At 47.7% G+C, this 23,693-nt stretch overlaps 1 protein-coding gene and 1 pseudogene across 1 annotated transcript; one reads left to right on the top strand and one right to left on the bottom strand.

Moving 5' to 3' along the window:
- Nucleotides 1-1,726: 1,726 nt before the first annotated feature.
- Nucleotides 1,727-4,733, top strand: LOC115319737 (annotated as a pseudogene).
- A 2,191-nt stretch (nt 4,734-6,924) lies between these two features.
- On the bottom strand, nt 6,925-15,888 carry LOC120839892 (paternally-expressed gene 3 protein-like). The gene is made up of 29 exons (XM_042293644.1): nt 15,856-15,888; nt 15,707-15,772; nt 15,581-15,622; nt 15,432-15,497; nt 15,306-15,347; nt 15,157-15,222; nt 15,031-15,072; nt 14,882-14,947; nt 14,756-14,797; nt 14,607-14,672; nt 14,481-14,522; nt 14,332-14,397; nt 14,206-14,247; nt 14,057-14,122; nt 13,931-13,972; nt 13,782-13,847; nt 13,656-13,697; nt 13,507-13,572; nt 13,381-13,422; nt 8,827-8,892; nt 8,701-8,742; nt 8,552-8,617; nt 8,426-8,467; nt 8,277-8,342; nt 8,151-8,192; nt 8,002-8,067; nt 7,601-7,642; nt 7,177-7,242; nt 6,925-7,092 (listed from the first exon to the last, which is right to left on the bottom strand). Exons 1-29 carry the CDS (start codon nt 15,886-15,888, stop codon nt 6,925-6,927), a joined length of 1,671 nt encoding a protein of 556 aa, XP_042149578.1.
- Between the last annotated feature and the right edge of the window lie 7,805 nt (nt 15,889-23,693).

Genomic DNA, 23,693 nt, shown 5'->3' with positions numbered 1-23,693 from the left:
GTCAGCACGCCGTTTGCAAATGCTGGGTAGGGCCATGCAGAAGTAGAAGAGAAATGCTGGGCATTTCCCTTCTACTTCTACATGGCCCTATCCAAAAGCAGGGGAACGTACGCCGGGGCGCGCGCAACGTCCTGCACGGCATTTGAGTCTGCTCCTCACGTGACCGGATCACGGCGAATGGCGGCGCTGCGGCACGTGAAAAACAGACGCGCAACTCTGGCTCCTTAAAGGGGCCCTGCAATGACTTTTTGACTGGTTTTAATTTGCACCGAACATGAGCGCACTGAACGTAGTAACTTAATCAAACTTTTCTTTTCTCAAATTTCGCTTTATTTTAAAAGTTATAGGCGAATTAGAATTACATAAACAAGCAAAAAATAACCTCCTTTATGACGTCGTAGGTCCTGGCTTGAGTGGCCGTGAACTAGGGGAGGAGTAGTGAGCTCATCGAGCGCTCACGGCTGCCGCACTCCGTGTCGACGGCTCGAGAGGGCACCACTAAAGCACGTGTTGGATAGGCTGTATGAAGCGGGCGGCCAGGGCAGCTCGCATTGCATTTGCTGCGCGACTAAACACTAATCCGGCGTAACACTTCATTGGCCACAAACGACAGCAAACACGGGGTAAAGATCAGTTCAGAACGGGAGCCACTTCGCGCTGACGCACCGACAAATGGCCAAATCGCCAGCAGCGCCCGCGCCGAAGGCCTTCCGAACGCTCGGAACCGGTCGGATTCTCGAGCCGGTATAGACCTTTGCAATTTTAGCCGATAGGGAGCGGCCATAGCCGTCTACCGCGACCTCTAGTAGCTGGCCAGTGCCAGCGCCATGCCGAGCTGTGGGCGACGAGTGTCCATGCGTGAATCTACCTGAACGGCCTGTGCTACAGCGCGTTTCCACGAGCCGTTTTCCCCATATTTTATTGGACGAACTGTTTATTTTATCTTTTATACATCTTTTCGCTACCCTGGATTTTTCTAGTCCGCATATAAGTTGTTTTTTGCGCTTTCGGAAGGATGGCGTCCGCCCGTGGGACTGCCGGAGCGGCTATCACGCCGCCGATGCCGCCGTCGAAGCCGCCGGTACTGATCAGAGGTGAGTTGCAATGCGAAGTAAGGGGGTTAAAAAATAAGTAGGCCGATGGGCAAATTTCTCGGCCATCAAGGGGAACGACTTAAAGCTGAACTCCATGGAACGAATTATGTGACGAATAACTGGCAAACGCTGCCCGACGGCACGCTCGCTTTGCGCGCGACGTAGCAGCCACTGTGTTGATTCGACGCGCAGAGCAAAAGCCGCCGGGCAAAATCCGTCGGTTATTCGCAGCATATTCGTCCCATAGAGTTCAGCCTTTAGTGTTTATTCACTGTAGATAGGCCATTTGGATTTGGCAAACGCGGCATTTGGCCAGTGCAGTGATGTTATTAACGTGCAGCACGCAATGTTGATTACGCGATAAACACTCGGCCACCGACTGGTCCACAAATTTGATTCGAGCTGCAGGATTATACTTTTTATCTAGGCACAACAATTGGCAACCACACACGTCATTTAGGGCAACGGCTTTGCTCAGGGAAGCTCTCAACTACCAGCAGACGACATCAGTAGCACCGGCCGTCGCGACGCTCGGTGAAAGCAGACTGCTGCTTTACCGGCCAACGCCTATCGATATGCGAACGCGATATATGTAACATGTCTTCTGCAAACCCGCGAATGTTTTACTTTGCGCTTTATAAACAGTAGCAGTTAGCGCAGTGTTAAAGAATGCGACGTAGCGCAGGTATCGCTTGTAGAATTTTCAGTACAAGCATGTGCGCCGTGTAAGAGAGCACGGACAGACAGACGCTCGTGCGGTGGAAACGTGCGTTCGTAGGGTAATCTTTTGCTATAAACGCGAACGATTTAAGAAAGTCGCGCATCTGTGATGAAAAATGTGAAGGATCTTCAGAGCCCGATCCTCACTCTGCAGGAGTCACGATGTTATGAAACTAACTTCTCCATTTTTTTTTTTTCAACCGCAGTGGGTGTTTTGACACTCACAAATATTGTTGGTAAAAGTAAAATTAACAAACAGCATTTCGTTAGGCCAAATCAGAATTTGGAAACATTTGGTATGTGCCCAGTGTGCAACCCTTGAACCAATCTCTTACTTGGGGGTAAGTTACAAGTAGTGATTTGTAGTTATAAGCAACCGTTGTGTATATTATGTAACATGCAGCCTCCACTCATTTCAGATGGCGAGTGCTATGCTCACCCCGAAGACGTCACTATGTGGATTGACGACATCAGACTGTGGCCTGGTATCAGGCAGGCCGACATTGTTTACTATTTACTTAGTACACAAGCATGCGACCTCAAGGATGTGAAAGCTTTCAAGAGCCTGGATTCATACAACTATCTGCAGTGTGGGTGGGTCGGGGCCCTGAGTGTGCACCAGGTAGACGAGGCTGTCACCTACATCATAGGCCAAGTGAAGCCGTCGCAGGCTGTTAACAATCCTACAAAAAATGTGTGGGTGTGTGCGAAGAACACTGGAGAAGTGATCACGGCTGGCTGCACTTGCATGGCAGGTCAGGCTAGAGTGTGCAGCCATGTTGGTGCAGTCTTGTGGAAAGTAGACCTGGATGTTGCCAGAGGCATGACAGGCCTCAGCTGCACAGACAGTGAAGCACAGTGGAACAAGGGTACGAAGCGAAATGTAGAGCCTGGGAGGCTAAGTGAGATCACATTTAAGCTTGGAAAAAGGACTGTGGATGAACCTACCCAAGCTAGCCAGCTAAGGCCTCTGAAGACTGTGATGGACGCTGCCCAGCTAAAATCTCTTCATGAGAACTCGCCGTATCCAGGGCTTTTCCAAGTTCCGGGTATGTTTTCTCATCAAATGCTTTGTTTGTGTAAAACTATAATACTATTTAACAGAAGCAATCTGAAAGAGGCATCACCAGAATGCATTGCTCACTTTATTTTACACAACGTACAGGAAAACAATGAAATTAGAAGCCACAGGCCGACTGAAGCGTAGTACGCTTGTATGCGGCTTCCAGCAGTAGATATGCAAGTTTCAAAATGGGGACAAAAACGATAGAATTTCACATGAAAACATAGCAATATTATACAAATGCAAATATGTGCACAATGTGACATCAAAGACGCAATGTACTATTGTGAATCGTATGTGCTGGGAACGCCAGAGCAAATGACCTTTGGAACTTGCTGCACTACCTCGAGGCTGGTAAAACTGAAGTGGAAAGGGGCTGCAAAAATGTGCACTTACTTAGTGCTCATTATTGCAGCCCATCTGTTCTCTTCGTTCACTCCGCTGTTTTATTGGCCTGGAGGTAGTGCAGCATGAACCCAAGGTTACACGCTCCAGCAATACTATTCATATTGTTAACGATAGTGCATCATACACAAACTCTGCCATATGACAGAGTATAACAAAGCATGCAATGTGATCAAACATTAAGAGTGTACAAACGATAGACATCTAGGAACCACCATATTTAATAATTATTTTGAAAATAACTAACCTACAGTGTGATTTTCTTTTTAGCTCTACTTGATAAAATGGCAGAACTCTTTCATTTGCTTTTCAGTTAATAGGTTAGGAAGGTCTTCGGCTAGATTGTTAGGTTCTGCAGGTACACAAACACTGTCCGTCTTTAACCACCGACACACAAAAAAACAAGACTCTCTTTTCCTTATATAAAAACAAAATATCCAGTGAGCCTAGCCATAATTTTTGTTTATATTTTATACAGGAACACTTCTGTACCAGTCCCTCAATGCACCAGCACGCAAGCAACGGAACGAGGTGGCACAAGACAGAACTAAGGATCACACTAGCCACGAAGATGTTGACAGCCTTCCTGGAAGCTGTACCGCTTGCAACAGTTTCTATGAAAAATTTGTAATGCTGAGCCCTGCAGCAGCAGTCCTCCTTGAGGAGGAGACAAGGCTGCATCGGCCACACCCCTCTGGCACATAGCAAGACGGGTTAGGCTCACCGCTTCCAAAGTCAAGGTGGTGCCCATTCGCCCAACAACATCGTTGGAGAAATCTGCATCAAGTGTAGTGTGCCCCAAAGTCGCAGGAAATGCATCCACGCGCCATGGACAGATCTACGAGCCTGTCGCACGAGCTCAATTTGTGCGGGACTATAAGCTGAGTGTCAACCAGTGCGGAACGGTTATCTGCAGCCACATGCCATGGCTTTCTGCCAGTCCAGACGGCATCATTGAAGACTGTGATGCGCTTCTTGAAATCAAGTGCCCAGATACGGACGACTGCCTCAAAACGCCAGCCAAGTATGATTTGAAGCTCATAGGGGACAGAGTGTATGACCTGCTTCAAGATGGACATAACAGATTCTATGCACAAGTGCAATTCCAGATGCTTTGCACAGGGAAGAAGACCTGTTTCTTCTACATCTGGAGCATTAAAAGTGCAACCGTCGTGAAAGTGAAGCTTAACGAAGAGTACATCACGAACAACATGCCACGAATGAGAAGGTTCTACTTCACCGAAATGCTGCCACGCATTGAGAGGCTGTACGAGCAAGGACTGTTGACGATTGAAGGACGATATAGGCAGCTCAGTGCAATGTAGGTACCGCAGGCCTAGAGACCAGTATGTAACCATTACTTTCTGTCCTGTTTCCTGGCCAGAACTGGACCTGAGTGAAGACGTTTTGTGTGTTCTTTCGGTTAGAGTGATAAAAATTTGTGTGTTCCACCTCGTGCTGTTTGTCTGGGGGATCGGGGCACATTATTTTTAGCCTGGAGATTCTCCATTGTTTCTCTATTCGGAAAACCAGTGAATGTTTTTCGGCGTCTATTTAGTTTACAAAAATTGGTGTCTTTGGCAATTTCTTTTGAATGGATGCTAAAAGCTGTGATGATCGGTTAAAAATTAAGACTTCATATCTACTTCTTACAATTTCTATGCACTCTTACAACGCTTCACAATTATAATAATGATATGGGTGACCACTCTAATGTAATTATCTGAAGCTTTTCATTTTATTCTAATAACTTTTCCTTCACCTATTGACAAAAATTTAATTGTTCTTAATTAAAATGTTTTTCCTCAGGGCTGGGCTGTCGTCCAAGATCAATGATACCGATTCAGGACTGGCGGGCAGCTTGGGTCAACATAAGTCTACGGTCCAATTATTTTTCAAAAGTGCTGGCAATGAGAGCAGGCTTGAGATTGCACAATCCCGCACACACAAAAATCATATCACTAATCATCTTCTTTGACCTGATTGGCAGTGCTTGTTTGAATATTCGGTAGGTCTTAATTCGGTTAATGGCACGTTCCACATGGATACGAACCGAGGCGATCCGGCGAGTTCCTGTTACTTCTCTCTCGCTGAGCTGTGCTTTCCCTGTAAAATCAAAAAAACAAAAAATTAGATTAAGCTCTTCAACATTTGACGAGCTGTCTTGTGAGAAATACCTTTAGTAAAGGCAGGAACATTCAGCTTGACACCAAGGACCTCCAGATCACGGTCCAGAGAGAAGCCCCTGTCGGCCATGATCTCGTCGCCAGGAAAAAAGTAGTCCTGGACGCCCGAGTCAGCCGTGATAAATTTATCGGAGGCACGCCCGCCATAAGCCTTCGAGACGAACATTAGAAGACCATTTGGGGCAATGACAGTAAGAAATTTGATCGTGTTGTGTCCTTTGTACGCGCTGTATGTCTGTGCCCTCGCCATCAGTTTTGTGGGCCTTTGAAGAAACACTTCCGTGCAGTCAACAATGCACGTTGTTTTACCAAAGCCATTCTCAATGAATGACTGTGGCAAGCTGTTTTGAATCTGGGGTCTCGACAGCCAGACAACCACCAGCTTCATCACCTTCTTCAGAAGCACCATCATGGTTTTCACTATATTTCCGACTGTGCTTACGGACACTTAAAAAATTCTAGCCAAGTGACCATACAGCAGACCTAGACGTAGCCTCATGAGGCACATGAGGAGCTGGTCAGCGGTGGAAAGTTTGCTGCTGACAGGTCCCAGTGCTGACACTGCACTTGCCAGCTGTCTGAAAACGTCGCTGGAGATACCAGTGTAAAACTGAATGTCGTCGCCCTTTAACTTCTCCGACATTGAAGGGCGCCGCAGTCCAATCCTCGGAAGTTGGCAGTATGTATGGTCATCACATGGGTCCATTTCCCACTGCGTCGACTGGTCCCTCTGCGACACCTGGATCAAAAATAATAACTACTTTAATTTAATCACTCAAACTAGAACACAGGAAAAAGAAAAAGCGAGCAAAAATTGAAACCGAAACTTCGGTTCTGTCTAGCAGCATTGGCCTCGGGCTGCCAAGAACATGGCCATCACGTGGTACGAGATGTCACGTGCTCCGCTACATAATGACGGGTGCTAGGCGCAATGTCGTCTGCACCGTACTCTTCACCGCGTCTTGGTGTCTACGACATTTGATTATGTCTGAACAACTACGGCATAAGTCTGCGCACGTTGTGTCTGTAGTGTGAAAGAAACTCCGAGAGATGATAATCACAAATGGTAAGACGACGATGGCAGTTGTGACACGGGAAATGGAGGGCGGCCGAACGGCTCCCAAGAAGCGCGCTGTGCAGGCGTGCTTCTTGGGGACGCGTGGGGTTCACGGGAATCCCACGCGTCCCCCATTGATTTCACAGCGCACGTGACTCGCAAGATGGTGAAGGAGTTGAAGGGTCCGGAAACCTCAATCTTTGTTGATTTTTAAATTAAAAACTAGGCAGCACATATTTCATCACTAACATGCCAATTTTAGTTCTATGAAAAACTACCCCTAAACATTCCCATGATTAGAAGGGTAAGTACGAGCTTTTCTGATCAGCATCAATGTACCCGCCGGAAATTGAGAATATCTAAATAATTCAGGGCATGGGCATCTCACCGGCTGTTTGATCAGAGACGTCTTAATGGAGGAGTGCGAGTGTAGCAACTGCGTCTGACAAACAAATGCGACCAGATAAAGCTCGAGCAAACGTGTGTAATGCCCAGCCGATTCACAGGGTTCGTGGAGGTACTGACAGAGTCTGCCGTCTGTCTCGGCCTGCGTTGCTCGGCTTCAGCCTGGGAAGGACGAGGCAAAACTCTGATAAGTATGTCGAAGGAAATGGAAGGGCGAGTTGGTCACGAAGGGCACAAATATCTCACCGGCTCGGTCAGCGGTTCTTCGGTCAGGGAGGTCCTCGTGAACGAGTGAGAGTGCAGCAACTGCGTCTGAGAAACAAATGCGACAAGATAAAGCTCGAGCAAACGTGTGTAATGCCCAGCCGATTCACAGGGTTCGTGGAGGTACTTACAGGGTCTGCCGTCTGTCTCGGCCTGCGTTGCTCGGCTTCAGCCTGGGAAGGACGAGGCAAAACTCTGATAAGTATGTCGAAGGAAATGGGACGGCGAGTTGGTCACGAAGGGCACAAATATCTCACCGGCTCGGTCAGCGGTTTTTTGGTCAGGGGGTTCCTCGTGAATGAGTGAGAGTGCAGCAACTGCGTCTGAGAAACAAATGCGACAAGATAAAGCTCGAGCAAACGTGTGTAATGCCCAGCCGATTCACAGGGTTCGTGGAGGTACTTACAGGGTCTGCCGTCTGTCTCGAAGTGCGTTGCTCGGCTTCAGCCTGGGAAGGACGAGGCAAAACTCTGATAAGTATGTCGAAGGAAATGGGAGGGCGAGTTGGTCACGAAGGGCACAAATATCTCACCGGCTCAGTCAGCGGTTCTTCGGTCAGGGAGGTCCTCGTGAACGAGTGAGAGTGCAGCAACTGGGTCTGAGAAACAAATGCGACAAGATAAAGCTCGAGCAAACGTGTGTAATGCCCAGCCGATTCACAGGGTTCGTGGAGGTACTTACAGGGTCTGCCGTCTGTCTCGGAGTGCGTTGCTCGGCTTCAGTCTGGGAAGGACGAGGCAAAACTCTGAAAAGTATGTCGAAGGAAATGGGAGGGCGAGTTGGTCACGAAGGGCACAAATATCTCACCGGCTCGGTCAGCGGTTCTTCGGGCAGGGAGGTCCTCGTGAACGAGTGAGAGTGCAGCAACTGCGTCTGAGAAACAAATGCGACAAGATAAAGCTCGAGCAAACGTGTGTAATGCCCAGCCGATTCACAGGGTTCGTGGAGGTACTTACAAGGTCTGCCGTCTGTCTCGAAGTGCGTTGCTCGGCTTCAGCCTGGGAAGGACGAGGCAAAACTCTGATAAGTATGTCGAAGGAAATGGGAGGGCGAGTTGGTCACGAAGGGCACAAATATCTCACCGGCTCGGTCAGCGGTTCTTCGGTCAGGGAGGTCCTCGTGAACGAGTGAGAGTGCAGCAACTGGGTCTGAGAAACAAATGCGACAAGATAAAGCTCGAGCAAACGTGTGTAATGCCCAGCCGATTCACAGGGTTCGTGGAGGTACTTACAGGGTCTGCCGTCTGTCTCGGAGTGCGTTGCTCGGCTTCAGTCTGGGAAGGACGAGGCAAAACTCTGATAAGTATGTCGAAGGAAATGGGAGGGCGAGTTGGTCACGAAGGGCACAAATATCTCACCGGCTCGGTCAGCGGTTCTTCGGGCAGGGAGGTCCTCGTGAACGAGTGAGAGTGCAGCAACTGCGTCTGAGAAACAAATGCGACAAGATAAAGCTCGAGCAAACGTGTGTAATGCCCAGCCGATTCACAGGGTTCGTGGAGGTACTTACAGGGTCTGCCGTCTGTCTCGGCCTGCGTTGCTCGGCTTCAGCCTGGGAAGGACGAGGCAAAACTCTGATAAGTATGTCGAAGGAAATGGGAGGGCGAGTTGGTCACGAAGGGCACAAATATCTCACCGGCTCGGTCAGCGGTTCTTCGGTCAGGGAGGTCCTCGTGAACGAGTGAGAGTGCAGCAACTGCGTCTGAGAAACAAATACGACAAGATAAAGCTCGAGCAAACGTGTGTAATGCCCAGCCGATTCACAGGGTTCGTGGAGGTACTTACAGGGTCTGCCGTCTGTCTCGGAGTGCGTTGCTCGGCTTCAGCCTGGGAAGGACGAGGCAAAACTCTGATAAGTATGTCGAAGGAAATGGGAGGGCGAGTTGGTCACGAAGGGCACAAATATCTCACCGGCTCGGTCAGCGGTTCTTCGGTCAGGGAGGTCCTCATGAACGAGTGAAGGCTAGCCCACATGGTGCGCTTTTCTCCGCGTCTGCGTCGCGTCTGCGCCTGCGCTTTGACGTCACTTCCGGCGCCGGGACGAAACGGAGCGTTTTTTGGCGCATTCCGGCGTATCTGGAGGAGCCAGATATTTTGCGTCCACGCGTCGCGTCTCGCGCTGCGTCCAGAAGGCAACAACCAATGAACCGCCGTGTTCACTAGTTGCAAGGAGCGTTTGAATTTTCTCCACTGTTTTCGCCACTGTAGGACTGTAGTTTTCGCCACGGACCTCGCGACAAAGGCGATAATAATAATTATAATAATAATACTTTTTATTTGCACATATTGCGATACCCACTCGGCAGTGTGCGAGGCTAGGCAAAAAGGTTGAGACCCTTACGCCGGTGGGCCTGCTAGCCCGCCGCCAAGTAGGGAAGGGGATACGGGAAAGGAAAATAAATAAAAACACTCGAAACAGAAAGATACACACACAAAAAGGGGTAGCCGCCCTGTGCCATTCCAAGGCAGAGCGCACTTGCGCACGCACGCACACACACACACCCGCGCGCGCGGAGTTTACAAAATTTTTACGGGCACTTCTGGGTTCAATATATTCCGCAAAGATAGGGAAAGTGGCCGGGGAGGGGGGGTCTTGATTGCGATAAAAGATAGTTTTGTGTGCAACCTAGTAAGCTTGTCTTCACCGTTGGAAATGCTATGGCTTTCCTGCACGGTTCAACACGCTTCGCTCCTTATCGGTGTATGTTACCGACCCCCTCACAGCGATCCATCTTTTCTAATTAACCTCAATGACGCTTTCAATGAATTGTACCTTAAATATCCCAAATCCAGTATTCTGCTTTTCGGTGACTTTAATTACCCCTCTATTGATTGGCCCGCCTTATCCGTTTCGGTCCCTCTTGATACGAGTGAAGCGACTGGTTTCGTTAACCTTTGCTTCAATTTCGATCTCTCGCAGCTTGTAACTAAACCCACACGATCAACCACCCACTCTTCGAACATCCTTGACCTCATCCTTGTTTCTGATCCTGACTCTCTAAAGTCGATAAACTACCTACACGAAATAAGTGACCATAAAGTGATTTACTGCACATTTTCTTTAAATATTCAGTCAAAATCGAAGCGGAAGAAAACCGTAAAACTATACGAGAAAGGGAATTATCAAGGAATGAATACTGAGCTAGGGAAATTCTTAGATGTCCTTTTAATAGACTTTGACAATCGGTCCGTCTGTGAAAATTGGACTATGTACAAATCTAAAATGCAACAACTAGCTGAAAGCTTTATCCCAACTGTGACATTTTTCGAAAGCGCTTCTGCTCCATGGTTTAATGATACCCTGAAAGGTTTAAGCACGAAAAAAAAGAGACTCTTTCGTAAAGCCAAAACCACGGAGCGCAGCTCGGACTGGGATAAGTTCTATAGTTCCGACAGACAATTCAGAAGCGCAATCAGAACACAAAAACGAGCGTTTTTTAATGTTGATCTCCCATGCATGCTGCAGAGCAACCCAAAAAAGTTTTGGAATGTCGTTAATCCTAAACCTGAAATAGTAATCAATCTTAAAAACGACGATGACTCTTTGGTTCCTGATGACGAATGTGCAGAAAAATTCAATGATGTTTTTTGTTCAGTGTTCACACAAGAGTGCAATGATATGTTTTCTATGGTTCCTCCTGCCTTTCCTACATCCATGGATGGGATCACGTTTGAACCGGCTGGCATTGTGAAAATCATCGACACCCTTAAGATTTCTTCATCAGCCGGTATTGACGAAATAAATGTAAAAGTGTTGAAAAATACTAAAGATATATCTAGCGTAATATTGGCAAAGCTTTTTGCACAGTCACTTTCTACTGGTTCCTTGCCATACGACTGGAAAGTTGGGAAGATCGTCCCAATCTACAAAAACGGAAACAAGTGCTCCCCTTCTAACTACCGTCCCATCTCCCTAACAAGCGTGTCGTGTAAAATAATGGAACATATCATCTACTCCAAAATCATTCATCACTTGTTAGAAAACAACTATATCCACTCCGCCCAACACGGCTTCCGAAAAAACTTCTCCTGTGAAACTCAACTCGCGTCTTTCGTCCATGACCTGCATGTTAACCTCGACTCTAACATTCAAACTGACGCCATCTTTCTAGACTTTGCTAAAGCTTTTGATAAGGTCCCTCACAGACGTCTCATATACAAGCTTAATCAACTTAACTTAGACCCCGCGATTTTGAACTGGATCATTAGCTTTCTTACGCATAGACATCAATTCGTTACCGTTAACCAGTCATCATCCTCTATTGCCGAAGTCACCTCAGGCGTTCCTCAGGGATCGGTCCTTGGACCACTCCTATTTCTAATATACATTAACGACCTACCCGTATCAATCACGTCGCATATTCGCCTCTTCGCTGACGATTGCGTCATCTACCACCAAGTAACTAACCCTTCGGACCACCAACTCATTCAAGATGACCTCATACGAATTCAAGCGTGGTGCGAAGAATGGCAGATGTCTCTTAACGTCCAGAAATGCCAGCTCGTGTCATTTACACGTCGTGTAAGCCCCTCCGTGTTTTCCTACTCACTTAATAACGTACCTCTGCAGAAAAGCCTTTCCTATAAGTATCTCGGAGTCCACCTCTCATCTGATCTTTCCTGGGCTACTCATATCAGTCACGTTATCTCCACTGCTAATCGCTCACTAGGCTTCTTAAAACGTAACCTTAAGCTAGCCCCTCCTCACCTAAAGCTGCTTGCCTACTCATCCCTTGTCCGTCCTAAATTGGAGTACGCATCTGCCATCTGGGACCCGCATCAGGCCTATCTCATCAATAACCTCGAATCACTCCAGAATCGTGCAGTACGTTTTATCTACTCAGATTATTCTTCCTTTTCTAGCGTAACTAATCTTAAAATCCGTGCAAACCTCCCTGTCCTTTCTGTCCGTCGTAAACTTGCTAGGCTATCTCTTTTTCACAAATTTTACTACAGTCAGTGCCTCCGGTCATCATACATCATATCTTCAGAATACCGGCTTCGTCGTACGGGACATAACCTCGGCGTAAGACGCCCCAAAGCAAGAACCGTCACCTTCCAGAATTCATTTTTTTCACGCACTGCCATTGATTGGAACGATCTTCCCGAGAACGTCATCATCACTCATGACCCGATAGAATTTAAGAAACGCTTGCTAGACTCCCCACTTTAGGTTTGTACGAACCATCTATATGTGTACAGTTTGCCTTTCACATTTGTGTGTTTTTGCTCTTTGTACGCGAGTTGTTTTTGGCGTGTTTTCTACCCTTTTGTTTTACGCTCTGTACCCACCCCTTATGTAATACCCCCAAGGGGGTCCTTAAGGTATCTAAATAAATAAATAAATAAATAAATTTGCACGCTCGCGGCCTTAAATAAAAACGGCTTTTAGGCCCCGCCAACGCTAGCAGCAGGGCGAACATGGGTAGTTACGTCCTTCCCCCCGCGGATATCAGTTTAACATACCTTTTACACAAGTCCAGGGAATCCTCTCTGCTCCGCGGGAGAGGCTACGCTCCTTCAGCGGAACAGAGAGGACCTAGCAAAGTACAAAAGCGTCCTGCACTCTGGCAGGCGAAATGTAAAGATTAGAAGGACACCGAGAGACAAAGGTACATTAATACTACCGGCAACACCGGCAACAACCGCCACAACGCAACCTCTGCACCACGTGCACCAGTCAGCGGCCAGCCGGCCAGCTGTGAATGTTTTGGTGCGGGCGATGGTGATGCCAATGGCGTATCGAAACGTGGATGAGGCCTACGCACTAAAAAGGATGAAAATTAGTAAAATTGAGCTTCACTGCAATTGCTGTAATAAAAATGCGTGCTTACTATTAATAAAATTAAATATTACGGCATGTAGCCATCATTTAACGCGCGATTTCTATTTAAAATTTGCTTGTGTTTCTTAAGCGCGTCTGGCTACGTTGGATAGACGCTTCGGAAACGCAGACGCGAAGCGCTGCGCGGTAGAGCCAGTAGAGCTGCGTGTGGTTTGACTGGGCGTACGCGTCTGGCTTAGCGCGCGCGCCAAGCCGAGACGCGCGTCTAGACGCACTGAAAAACGCGCCATGTGGGCTAGCCTTGAGAGTGCAGCAACTGCGTCTGAGAAACAAATGCGACAAGATAAAGCTCGAGCAAAGGTGTGTAATGCCCAGCCGATTCACAGGGTTCGTGGAGGTACTTACAGGGTCTGCCGTCTGTCTCGGCGTGCGTTGCTCGGCTTCAGCCTGGGAAGGACGAGGCAAAACTCTGATAAGTATGTCGAAGGAAATGGGAGGACGCGTTTGTCACGAAGGGCACAAATATCTCACCGGCTCGGTCAGCGGTTCTTCGGTCAGGGAGGTCCTCATGAACGAGTGAGAGTGCAGCAACTGCGTCTGAGAAACAAATGCGACAAGATAAAGCTCGAGCAAAGGTGTGTAATGCCCAGCCGATTCACAGGGTTCGTGGAGGTACTTACAGGGTCTGCCGTCTGTCTCGGCGTGCGTTGCTCGGCTTCAGCCTGGGAAGGACGAGGCAAAACTCTGATTAGTATGTCGAAGGAAATGGGAGGACGCGTTTGTCACGAAGGGCACAAATATCTCACCGGCTCGGTCAGCGGTTCTTCGGTCAGGGAGGTCCTCATGAACGAGTGAGAGTGCAGCAACTGCGTCTGAGAAACAAATGCGACAAGATAAAGCTCGAGCAAAGGTGTGTAATGCCCAGCCGATTCACAGGGTTCGTGGAGGTACTTACAGGGTCTGCCGTCTGTCTCGGCGTGCGTTGCTCGGCTTCAGCCTGGGAAGGACGAGGCAAAACTCTGATAAGTATGTCGAAGGAAATGGGAGGACGCGTTTGTCACGAAGGGCACAAATATCTCACCGGCTCGGTCAGCGGTTCTTCGGTCAGGGAGGTCCTCATGAACGAGTGAGAGTGCAGCAACTGCGTCTGAGAAACAAATGCGACAAGATAAAGCTCGAGCAAAGGTGTGTAATGCCCAGCCGATTCACAGGGTTCGTGGAGGTACTTACAGGGTCTGCCGTCTGTCTCGGCGTGCGTTGCTCGGCTTCAGCCTGGGAAGGACGAGGCAAAACTCTGATAAGTATGTCGAAGGAAATGGGAGGACGCGTTTGTCACGAAGGGCACAAATATCTCACCGGCTCGGTCAGCGGTTCTTCGGTCAGGGAGGTCCTCATGAACGAGTGAGAGTGCAGCAACTGCGTCTGAGAAACAAATGCGACAAGATAAAGCTCGAGCAAAGGTGTGTAATGCCCAGCCGATTCACAGGGTTCGTGGAGGTACTTACAGGGTCTGCCGTCTGTCTCGGCGTGCGTTGCTCGGCTTCAGCCTGGGAAGGACGAGGCAAAACTCTGATTAGTATGTCGAAGGAAATGGGAGGACGCGTTTGTCACGAAGGGCACAAATATCTCACCGGCTCGGTCAGCGGTTCTTCGGTCAGGGAGGTCCTCATGAACGAGTGAGAGTGCAGCAACTGCGTCTGAGAAACAAATGCGACAAGATAAAGCTCGAGCAAAGGTGTGTAATGCCCAGCCGATTCACAGGGTTCGTGGAGGTACTTACAGGGTCTGCCGTCTGTCTCGGCGTGCGTTGCTCGGCTTCAGCCTGGGAAGGACGAGGCAAAACTCTGATAAGTATGTCGAAGGAAATGGGAGGACGCGTTTGTCACGAAGGGCACAAATATCTCACCGGCTCGGTCAGCGGTTCTTCGGTCAGGGAGGTCCTCATGAACGAGTGAGAGTGCAGCAACTGCGTCTGAGAAACAAATGCGACAAGATAAAGCTCGAGCAAAGGTGTGTAATGCCCAGCCGATTCACAGGGTTCGTGGAGGTACTTACAGGGTCTGCCGTCTGTCTCGGCGTGCGTTGCTCGGCTTCAGCCTGGGAAGGACGAGGCAAAACTCTGATAAGTATGTCGAAGGAAATGGGAGGACGCGTTTGTCACGAAGGGCACAAATATCTCACCGGCTCGGTCAGCGGTTCTTCGGTCAGGGAGGTCCTCATGAACGAGTGAGAGTGCAGCAACTGCGTCTGAGAAACAAATGCGACAAGATAAAGCTCGAGCAAAGGTGTGTAATGCCCAGCCGATTCACAGGGTTCGTGGAGGTACTTACAGGGTCTGCCGTCTGTCTCGGCGTGCGTTGCTCGGCTTCAGCCTGGGAAGGACGAGGCAAAACTCTGATAAGTATGTCGAAGGAAATGGGAGGACGCGTTTGTCACGAAGGGCACAAATATCTCACCGGCTCGGTCAGCGGTTCTTCGGTCAGGGAGGTCCTCATGAACGAGTGAGAGTGCAGCAACTGCGTCTGAGAAACAAATGCGACAAGATAAAGCTCGAGCAAAGGTGTGTAATGCCCAGCCGATTCACAGGGTTCGTGGAGGTACTTACAGGGTCTGCCGTCTGTCTCGGCGTGCGTTGCTCGGCTTCAGCCTGGGAAGGACGAGGCAAAACTCTGATTAGTATGTCGAAGGAAATGGGAGGACGCGTTTGTCACGAAGGGCACAAATATCTCACCGGCTCGGTCAGCAGTTCTTCGGTCAGAGAGGTCCTCGTGAACGAGTGAGAGTGCAGCAACTGCGTCTGAGAAACAAATGCGACAAGATAAAGCTCGAGCAAAAGTGTGTAATGCCCAGCCGATTCACAGGGTTCGTGGAGGTACTTACAGGGTCTGCTGTTTGGATCATTCTGTGTGGCATGGTTCCAAACTGAGCAGAAAACATGTTTAGAATGGAGCATCTTAAAGTATTTTAAATTATGTAAATAATCATAGTGAAGAGATTAGTCAAAGCAATAAGGCAATTACTGACACAAACAATGGAGTAACGTCCCAGTTATCTCTGCCGTAATAATTGTCTAAGGAGTTTTGCCCCAAGGATAGTTCATGAAGTTGAGAAAATACAGGGCTAAAAAGAAATGATAGAAATTTTTGTAACAAAAGCATACCTGATTAGCATGCTGGTAGCCTGTACCATAGTCAGCACTCACTAGTACAGGTTTATTCTGCAATGGTAAATATTAAAAGTCATGGCACATATCTAACACTCGCGGACCGAACCGCATTTTAGCGATTTAGCGAGCGACGAAGACGAGCGACGGCGGCAACGACGAGTCAGTGACGAGCGACGGAGATTTCTCACTGTCGCCCGTCGCGCCGCTCGGTTTTTGGATTCCTGGAAAACGTCGCTCATCGTCTTGGTCGCTCGCTCCCGTCACTTTCATGCAGTTTGCATCGTTGCACGACTGACCGAGCAACAGCGAAGCGGGTCGCCGTCGCTAGCTTGTCTCGTCGCTCGCCAAATCGCTTGCATGCGGTTTGTCGACTCGGCTGTTGTTTCGACAACACGAACCTTTTTACACGGAAACGGTCCATTTTGGTAGCGAATCAAACGCCGACGGCCCATCACCACCCAGAGTAAGATCAGTAAATAGCATCGCTGCAACCGGGAATCGCATCGGCTGAACAGCTTGGATCTCAAAATCACATATTCAATAGTTGTATACATACCTTTCTGGCATAACCGAGGTTGATCATCGGAACGTTGTTTTGATCCGTGCGCTTCCCACCGACGAAGTGTTGGGAACATACGCGAGACGATATAGTTGGAACAAAACCTTTTCTATTTATAGCTCTTAACCACTCCAAACGCAAACTTTCGTCAGCTGGACACCCGCACCGATTTCTGTCAACGCCATGTTCGCTGCAGATACACTCGTCGTCAAGCTTGCGCTTCCGCTGGTTGTTCGTGCATCCTACAACGACGCAGTGGCGCCCAGTCGATTTGGGATTGTTCTACGCCATGCCTCATACTACCGAATACAGAAATCTTTTCCGGACCACACTCCTTTTCCGTAAAACCGAACGAGTACCCATGCAAACCGCTGCCGGACAAGCAACTCCACAGCTCAGCAAAGCCCGGCAACACTGGCATGCACTCTCAAAACCAGGGACGCGAGCAGTAACGCGCCTAGTTCGAGAATGCAGCTGGAAAGGTCTATACACCAACTCATGTTTACAAACAAACCGGAGCGCCCCTAGCGGACGTCACCGGCGCCGCGCATGCGCGGTGGATGGTGGGCAAGAAGCCCGCCGTCGCCCATAAACAAACCATTGAATTGCGTTGTTGTTGGCGTCGGTGGGAGTCCCCGTGCTCTTTTTCGCGTTGGAATTGTTGATTCTACGTCCTCCTAACAATGTCTGACTACTTGAGCGGCTTCAGCAAAAACTATCGAGGCAAAACTTTGCGTGAATAATGTGACTTGCGGCGATTCATTTCACGTGGACGCCGCAGAATGGGCGATAAAGCCTGACTCCCACGTCGAGATTCTGCTCGCTATTTTCAGTCGCGACGTCGCTCGGACTGCAAAAGCGTGGACAGTAGCTGAGATGGTGGACATCGATACTGAAAACCTCAAGTAGAAGCGGGCATTACAAGTCGGTGATGGCCACTGGTAAAAATGATCAACAACTTCTTGTATCTGTTTACACTTAGCCGACTTACCCCAACCAACCTTCAAAAGTGTTTTGAGGCCTGCACTTAGTTCTTATCGCAATTACTGGGTCAATGTTTGGTTTACGAGCCGCTGTCGTTTGAACGAACTGACGACAAAAAGCAGCCAAGTTTGAAAGAGCAGACGACAGTTGGAACGCACGCGCAATGGAGTACGGGCAAGAAGCACCGCGTCCCGCGTCAACAAACCATTCGAATGTCACGTTGTCGGCGTCTGTGTGAGTATGCATACTCTTTTTCGCGTTGGAGTTGTCGATTCTACGTCCTCATCGCAATGTCTTACCACTTTAATCGCCTGAGCGAAATCATCAAGGCTCGTTACGCTGCTAAACTTTGCATAAATAATTTGACGTGCGGTGATGTATTTGCATGACCGCCGCAGAATGGACGTACAAAACCATGATGAGACTCTTCTAGCTATTTTCGGTCGCGACGACCCTCGTGCTGCAAAAGTGTAGAAGGTAGCGGCGATGATCGACGTCGATACTGAAAATCGGAAGCGGGAACAGACAAAGCGTAACAAGTCGGTGATGGCCACCGGTACCAATGATCAACATCTTGTATCTACTGCTTACACCGAGCCTACTTAAGTCTTTTGAGGCCTGCAATTACTTCTTATTGCAATCACCGGGTCAAAGTTTGGTCTACGGGCCGCTTTTGTTTGAACGAGCAAACGACAAAAAGCAGACAACTTTGAAAGAGCAGACGAAAGTTCGAACGATCAGGCGGCCGTGTGAATTTGAAGACGCACTGAATCCGTGGGTGGTCCGGACAACTTGGGGGTTTTCTCTCGGTCATGTTGGAACAAAGCAAATACATCTGGCGACTACAAATTGTGGCCCGCACACGCAATCGTAGTTCGACAGCGTCAGGTTTGCTCTTTTCACGGCTGCTATCGACGTTCTCGGACGAACGGAGGGTGCAAAAACACATGAAAACTGATCTTCAAACCTTCCCAGACTCTCTTTGTAAAGCCCCCATCGCAGCATTTTTACGAAAAGGCAGGTTTTTTTGTCTCGTTTCTTCCAAAGGAACACAGGAATGCATGTCTGGCACGGCGACTTCTGCCCACCGCCCCAGACCGGAAGTGCGTCCGGCGCGCCACCACCGCGGCGTGACGTAGGAGAGTTGAGTTGGTGTATACGACCGCAGCGTCGCCGCGTACATCCGGGACCTTTCTACGCTCCTCGGTCGTCGTAGCCTCATCCCACTAGTTCTTTCTAGTATGCGCCGTTTTTTTCCACCGCTTGGTGGCGGGTATGTCGACGGGTCATTTCTTGTTTCCGTACTTTCTAAACTGCATTTGTTTCTTTTCTGATCTAAAGTAGTGAACAAAAACTACTTTCATACATAATTGAAACGGATCGCGACACTTATATTTTGTATCGCGACTAAATAAAAAACTCTTAGCGGCTTTGACCAGTGGCAAGCCAAGGACCAAAGACGTCACATTTTGCGCGCTTTCGGTACCGCGGGTCGCCCTCGTCGGAGGAGGAGGTTTCTGCGTCGTCCGGTTAAAATATGACGCACTGATATTTAGTTGCTCTCTCCGTGCCCGCTGGCTTGCCCAAACCCCAAGAGACGTGGAAACAGCAAAGAAGGTAGGCGCTTATATATGATTGCAGGGCCCCTTTAGGGAGCCTATAGGAAGTATTCACTGGCGGCCATAGCTGTGTGCGCGACTGCTGAGCGGGTGCTGATGGCGAGCTTTTACAGTTCTTTTGTAACGTGCATTCCGCACCCTCAAGATTGCAGGTCTTAGCAGCCTATTAATGGGGGCCCGTTCTGAGCATGCGCTCTAGACAGCACCCACAAATATGGCGCCCAGTGAATACTCCTTATACAGGAACTCTACGGATGTCGGCATTCAGTGTGTGCAAGGAGCGAAAAATAAATAATGATTTTAGCTGCGTTTGAGACGTTCTACTGTCGTCTTTTACAGAGAAGCTGTTTATGGGGGCTAGGGTCCCGTGGATTTTTTGTGCGGCAATAGAAATGACGTCACGGCTCCGTGACGTCATGTGACGTCACGACTTTGTGTCACGTGATGTCAATTTCCCCGAGCGGGGAAATTTTTCCGCTAAATTTGGCGGAGAAATGTTCCCACTAAATTTAGCGGGTAAATTGACGTCAAGTGACGTCAACACCAATGCATTTTTTTTTTCGCTAAATTTAGCGGGGAACTTTCCCCACTATAAATTTAGTGGGAAAATCGACGACACGTGACTCGAAGTTGTGACGTCATATGACGTCATGAGTTTCTTCGGCTTCTCGGGGCGGCGATAGTCCTCGACATCCGCCATCGTGACGAACGGTGCGTACCGTTCGTCACGATGACCACCGATCAAGACAATAAATGTTTTCATACCTTTGTTCAAAATTCTTTCACGTCTGTGTTGTGTGCTCAACAACTTCGCGGGTCATCCACCTTTACAGAGTGGAATGGCCTCATCATTTCCTTTCTTCGACTTTAAGCTTTCTTTTTTTGCACCACAGTTTGTTACATATTAATTGACATAATTTTACATTTCAGCATTCATTTCGTCGATCCGAACAATTTTCGGCAGTACGCGCCGGTGGGTAGGGCTTGTACAATAGGTTTGCATTAAAACTTTTTTTTGGCTAGTTCGTCCATATTATTTAAAATGTTTGTAAAGCGCAAACAAAACAAGGACAAAGAGGGCACGAAGACAGCAGGACAGGTTAGAGGCACTAAATGAGTAAACGCTTAAGGCCCGTTCACACTCTTACGACCTCTTAAAACTGGGTTCCTTAAAACCTCTTACAACCAGAGGATACACTGGCGCCATCTATTGGGTAGCAGCGGAAACTTGGCGGTCTGGTATATTTTCTATTTCTTTCTCGCATTATCCTTTCTTTCTTGGCTCGAAAAACTTTTGTCAACGTTATAAACGAGCCGCTCTTATAAGTATTACGCACATTTGACCTCGGAAATCCCGCGAAATCTTTGCTCTTGTAAAATGCAGTTCCAGGGTCACCGCATAGATGGCGCCACAATGTCAGTGTGTATACAGTTAACAGATCTCGCCTCTCTCCTTCGTGCTCGGTTGCAAGAGTGTGAACGGGCCTTTAAAGTATCGGCATCCATTCCCTTATCTGCTAGTGGGCGCCGCCATCTTGGTGCTCAGAGCAGAACAGACGCAACTGTCAATCGTCACAATTCGAGAATGCGCCTTTTCAGCTTTTGACATGGTGGTATAAGAAGCTCAAATGATATCATTTTGCTCTGCCGCTAACTGTTCTAACATTTCTGGAGGACGGAAAAACGGTTCGTGCGATTTTATATAAAGATTCAGATAACTGGCAATCATGGTTTTAATACTGAAATGACCGAAGTTTCGTTATTTTGGAGCGTAGTTTAGTTAGCGGCTCTAAGACATGCGCTAGACACGAAGATAACAGGACAGGCGAAAATAGCGCCTCTCCTGTTGTTTTTGTGTCTTGTTTGTCCTCGTTTCGTTCGAGCTTTTAAACTTCCATCCTCCAATTAAAATTTTTGCTAGCGCTGTGTGTTGAACGTTTGTCCAGTGAAAACTGCTCATTATGGTTGATTATTGTACGCGATTGTTTCCAAGAAATGGTAGCTGAAACAAGAAAGGCATCTTCAGAGCGTTTACCATCTTCGCGTCAAAGTTTTAGCTGTGGCTAAAGAATAAATTATTTGGATTTTCACGGGTAAAGGCCAACAAGACGTTTCTGCCTGTCAGAGGCTTCTACCCCGTAGTTTGCAGCAAGTACGTACAATTATATATATATATATATATATATATATATATATATATATATATATATATATATATATATATATATATATATATATATATATATATATATATATATTATAAAGGCTGGGGGCTACATAAGGAACGGAAAAATCGCGCCCGCGCGATTTTTTCGTCTTTTATCTAGCCCCAGTTTTGTACCTGCTCCACGAGTGGTAACTTTAGTACAATACTACCCTTCTCACGCGCCGAAAGAATTTCTGAAAATCATTGATTTAGTGGTTTTCAATGACGCTGAGCAAGTTTCTAATTGGAACCATATGTCTATTTCCATTAATTAAAAAGTTAATTAACAAATTTTAATTAATTAGGCGACTGATCTTTACGATTATCCCCCTATAATATGTCCCCCTGGCCGTATAACTCACATCCACAAGCGGCATAAGTGTTACTTTCACGGCTTTTTTTAAACAAATCTGTTAAGCTTAAAAAAACACCCTGTACCTATATATATATATATAAAATAAAACGTCTGGCACATTCATTCGTACTAAATTTGCACTTCTCTAAATATGCAAATGTTAAAACATGCTCAACAAAAAGTCATCACAGCTTTCTTTTTTTTTCATCTTCAAAAAAACGCAGGACACAATAATTGTACGACTATTGAAAAAAATGTCATAAATTAACAATAAATATTTAACATATCATAGAGGCAGCAAAAATGTATTTGGTCCCTATTATAGACCAACTCGACACTCTGACGTCATAACACTGCGGCGGCTCTGTCGCCGGTACTGCGCATGCGCCGGTGCTTCCCTTCTTCCGGTTCTTACACACGCGCAGCGCCCACGCCTGATGTGGGCAAAGTGTATAAACAGTGTGTTAGTGTGCCTGAAACGCGTCACCGACTGATGTACATCAAAAGCCCATACAGAAAAAAGTGGCCTCCGAGTGGCAACAGATGACGTCACAAAAAGTCAACTTTCACGCTGTCGGACGTCGCGATCCTGGCGGTTGGTGCTAGCACTACCTGTGGCAGGAAACTACCGTTGCTGAGACACCAGCAGGATCGCGGCAGGCGACAGCGTAGCACTTTTATGACGTCATCAGGCAGAAATCCAGGGACCACTTTTGAAGACGCGCTAAATACACCAGTCGGAGACTCCTTCCCGGTACCATGGTATAACATGTCTCGAAATGAATTATTCCCTTTGTATTCATTCATATATTATCTGTTTAAAAGTATGGCATAATATGTGCCGCTGGTCACCGTGCGCGCTGCAGGCAAGTCTCTAGGCAATTGGACAGCGTCTGGAAGCGGTTCGGGCCGGCGAGACACAAGTCGTCCAGCGTCTCGCATTCTCCGGACAACGTGTTGTAGAATTTTTCAATGTCTTTGATGGGATTTGGGCAGGTCTCCGACTGCACCGGTGGCTGGCAGTGCCCCCCACCCCATACTGAAAAAGCAGAGACGGTCGGACATTGGAGTGGGCACGCCCAGATATGAACACGTCACTGAAATAAAGCAACGAAATAACATTACTCTTTACCGGACTTGCACGTTACTTGTAGAATGCGTCAAAAAACAACGTATTCTCGTTGCTTTTTGACGAAGTAACTAGTAACTCTATTTACCAGTCGCTTCTGGAACGGGTGCAACAGAATTAAGTTAACGGTTCAAATAAAAGCTCAAGCCTGTCTTTCACAAAAGGCGCCAACCAAGAAAGTAAAAAAGATGCCCATGACTGGGTTCAAAAACGAGGCATTATTAACCACACAGAATATTGGTAGATGATTACTTTTTCAAAAAAGCCCAGAGAAACAAGTAAGTTGTTGCTTTCGAACGAAAGTATATATAAGGCGTTTCTTCTCAGCAAAGAGGAACTTAGTTGAGCGCGAGTAAGGGTGTTTCGTTACTTTTTTTATTCAGTAACGTGTACACGTTTGATCATCTACTCACTCAAAAAGTAATCAAATACGCCATTCCCTACTGCGATTCAAAAGAAACTGGTCATTTCAGGTGGAAAGTAACCCGCTATTTCCTCTTTGCTGCGAATGTGTCGCTTTTGTAAAACAGTAGCCGCCTTCAATATTCTTCTACGTTCATAATGCCTTTCTTTTTAACGGGTTTATTCGTGTACAACTTAGGCTCTACCGGTATATCTCCTGCATATCGTTTTATGGCCCATCTAGGCCTTCTCGTCGTGAAAATTAGTCGCGGGCTGGGCATTGAACTAGGTTGGGTTC

The sequence above is a fragment of the Ixodes scapularis genome, unplaced genomic scaffold (genome assembly GCF_016920785.2).
Source record: "Ixodes scapularis isolate PalLabHiFi unplaced genomic scaffold, ASM1692078v2 PGA_scaffold4__175_contigs__length_147842914, whole genome shotgun sequence".
Taxonomy (NCBI): domain Eukaryota; kingdom Metazoa; phylum Arthropoda; class Arachnida; order Ixodida; family Ixodidae; genus Ixodes; species Ixodes scapularis.
Note: the sequence above shows the minus strand (reverse complement) of the source record. Positions and strands in the feature narration are given on the sequence as shown.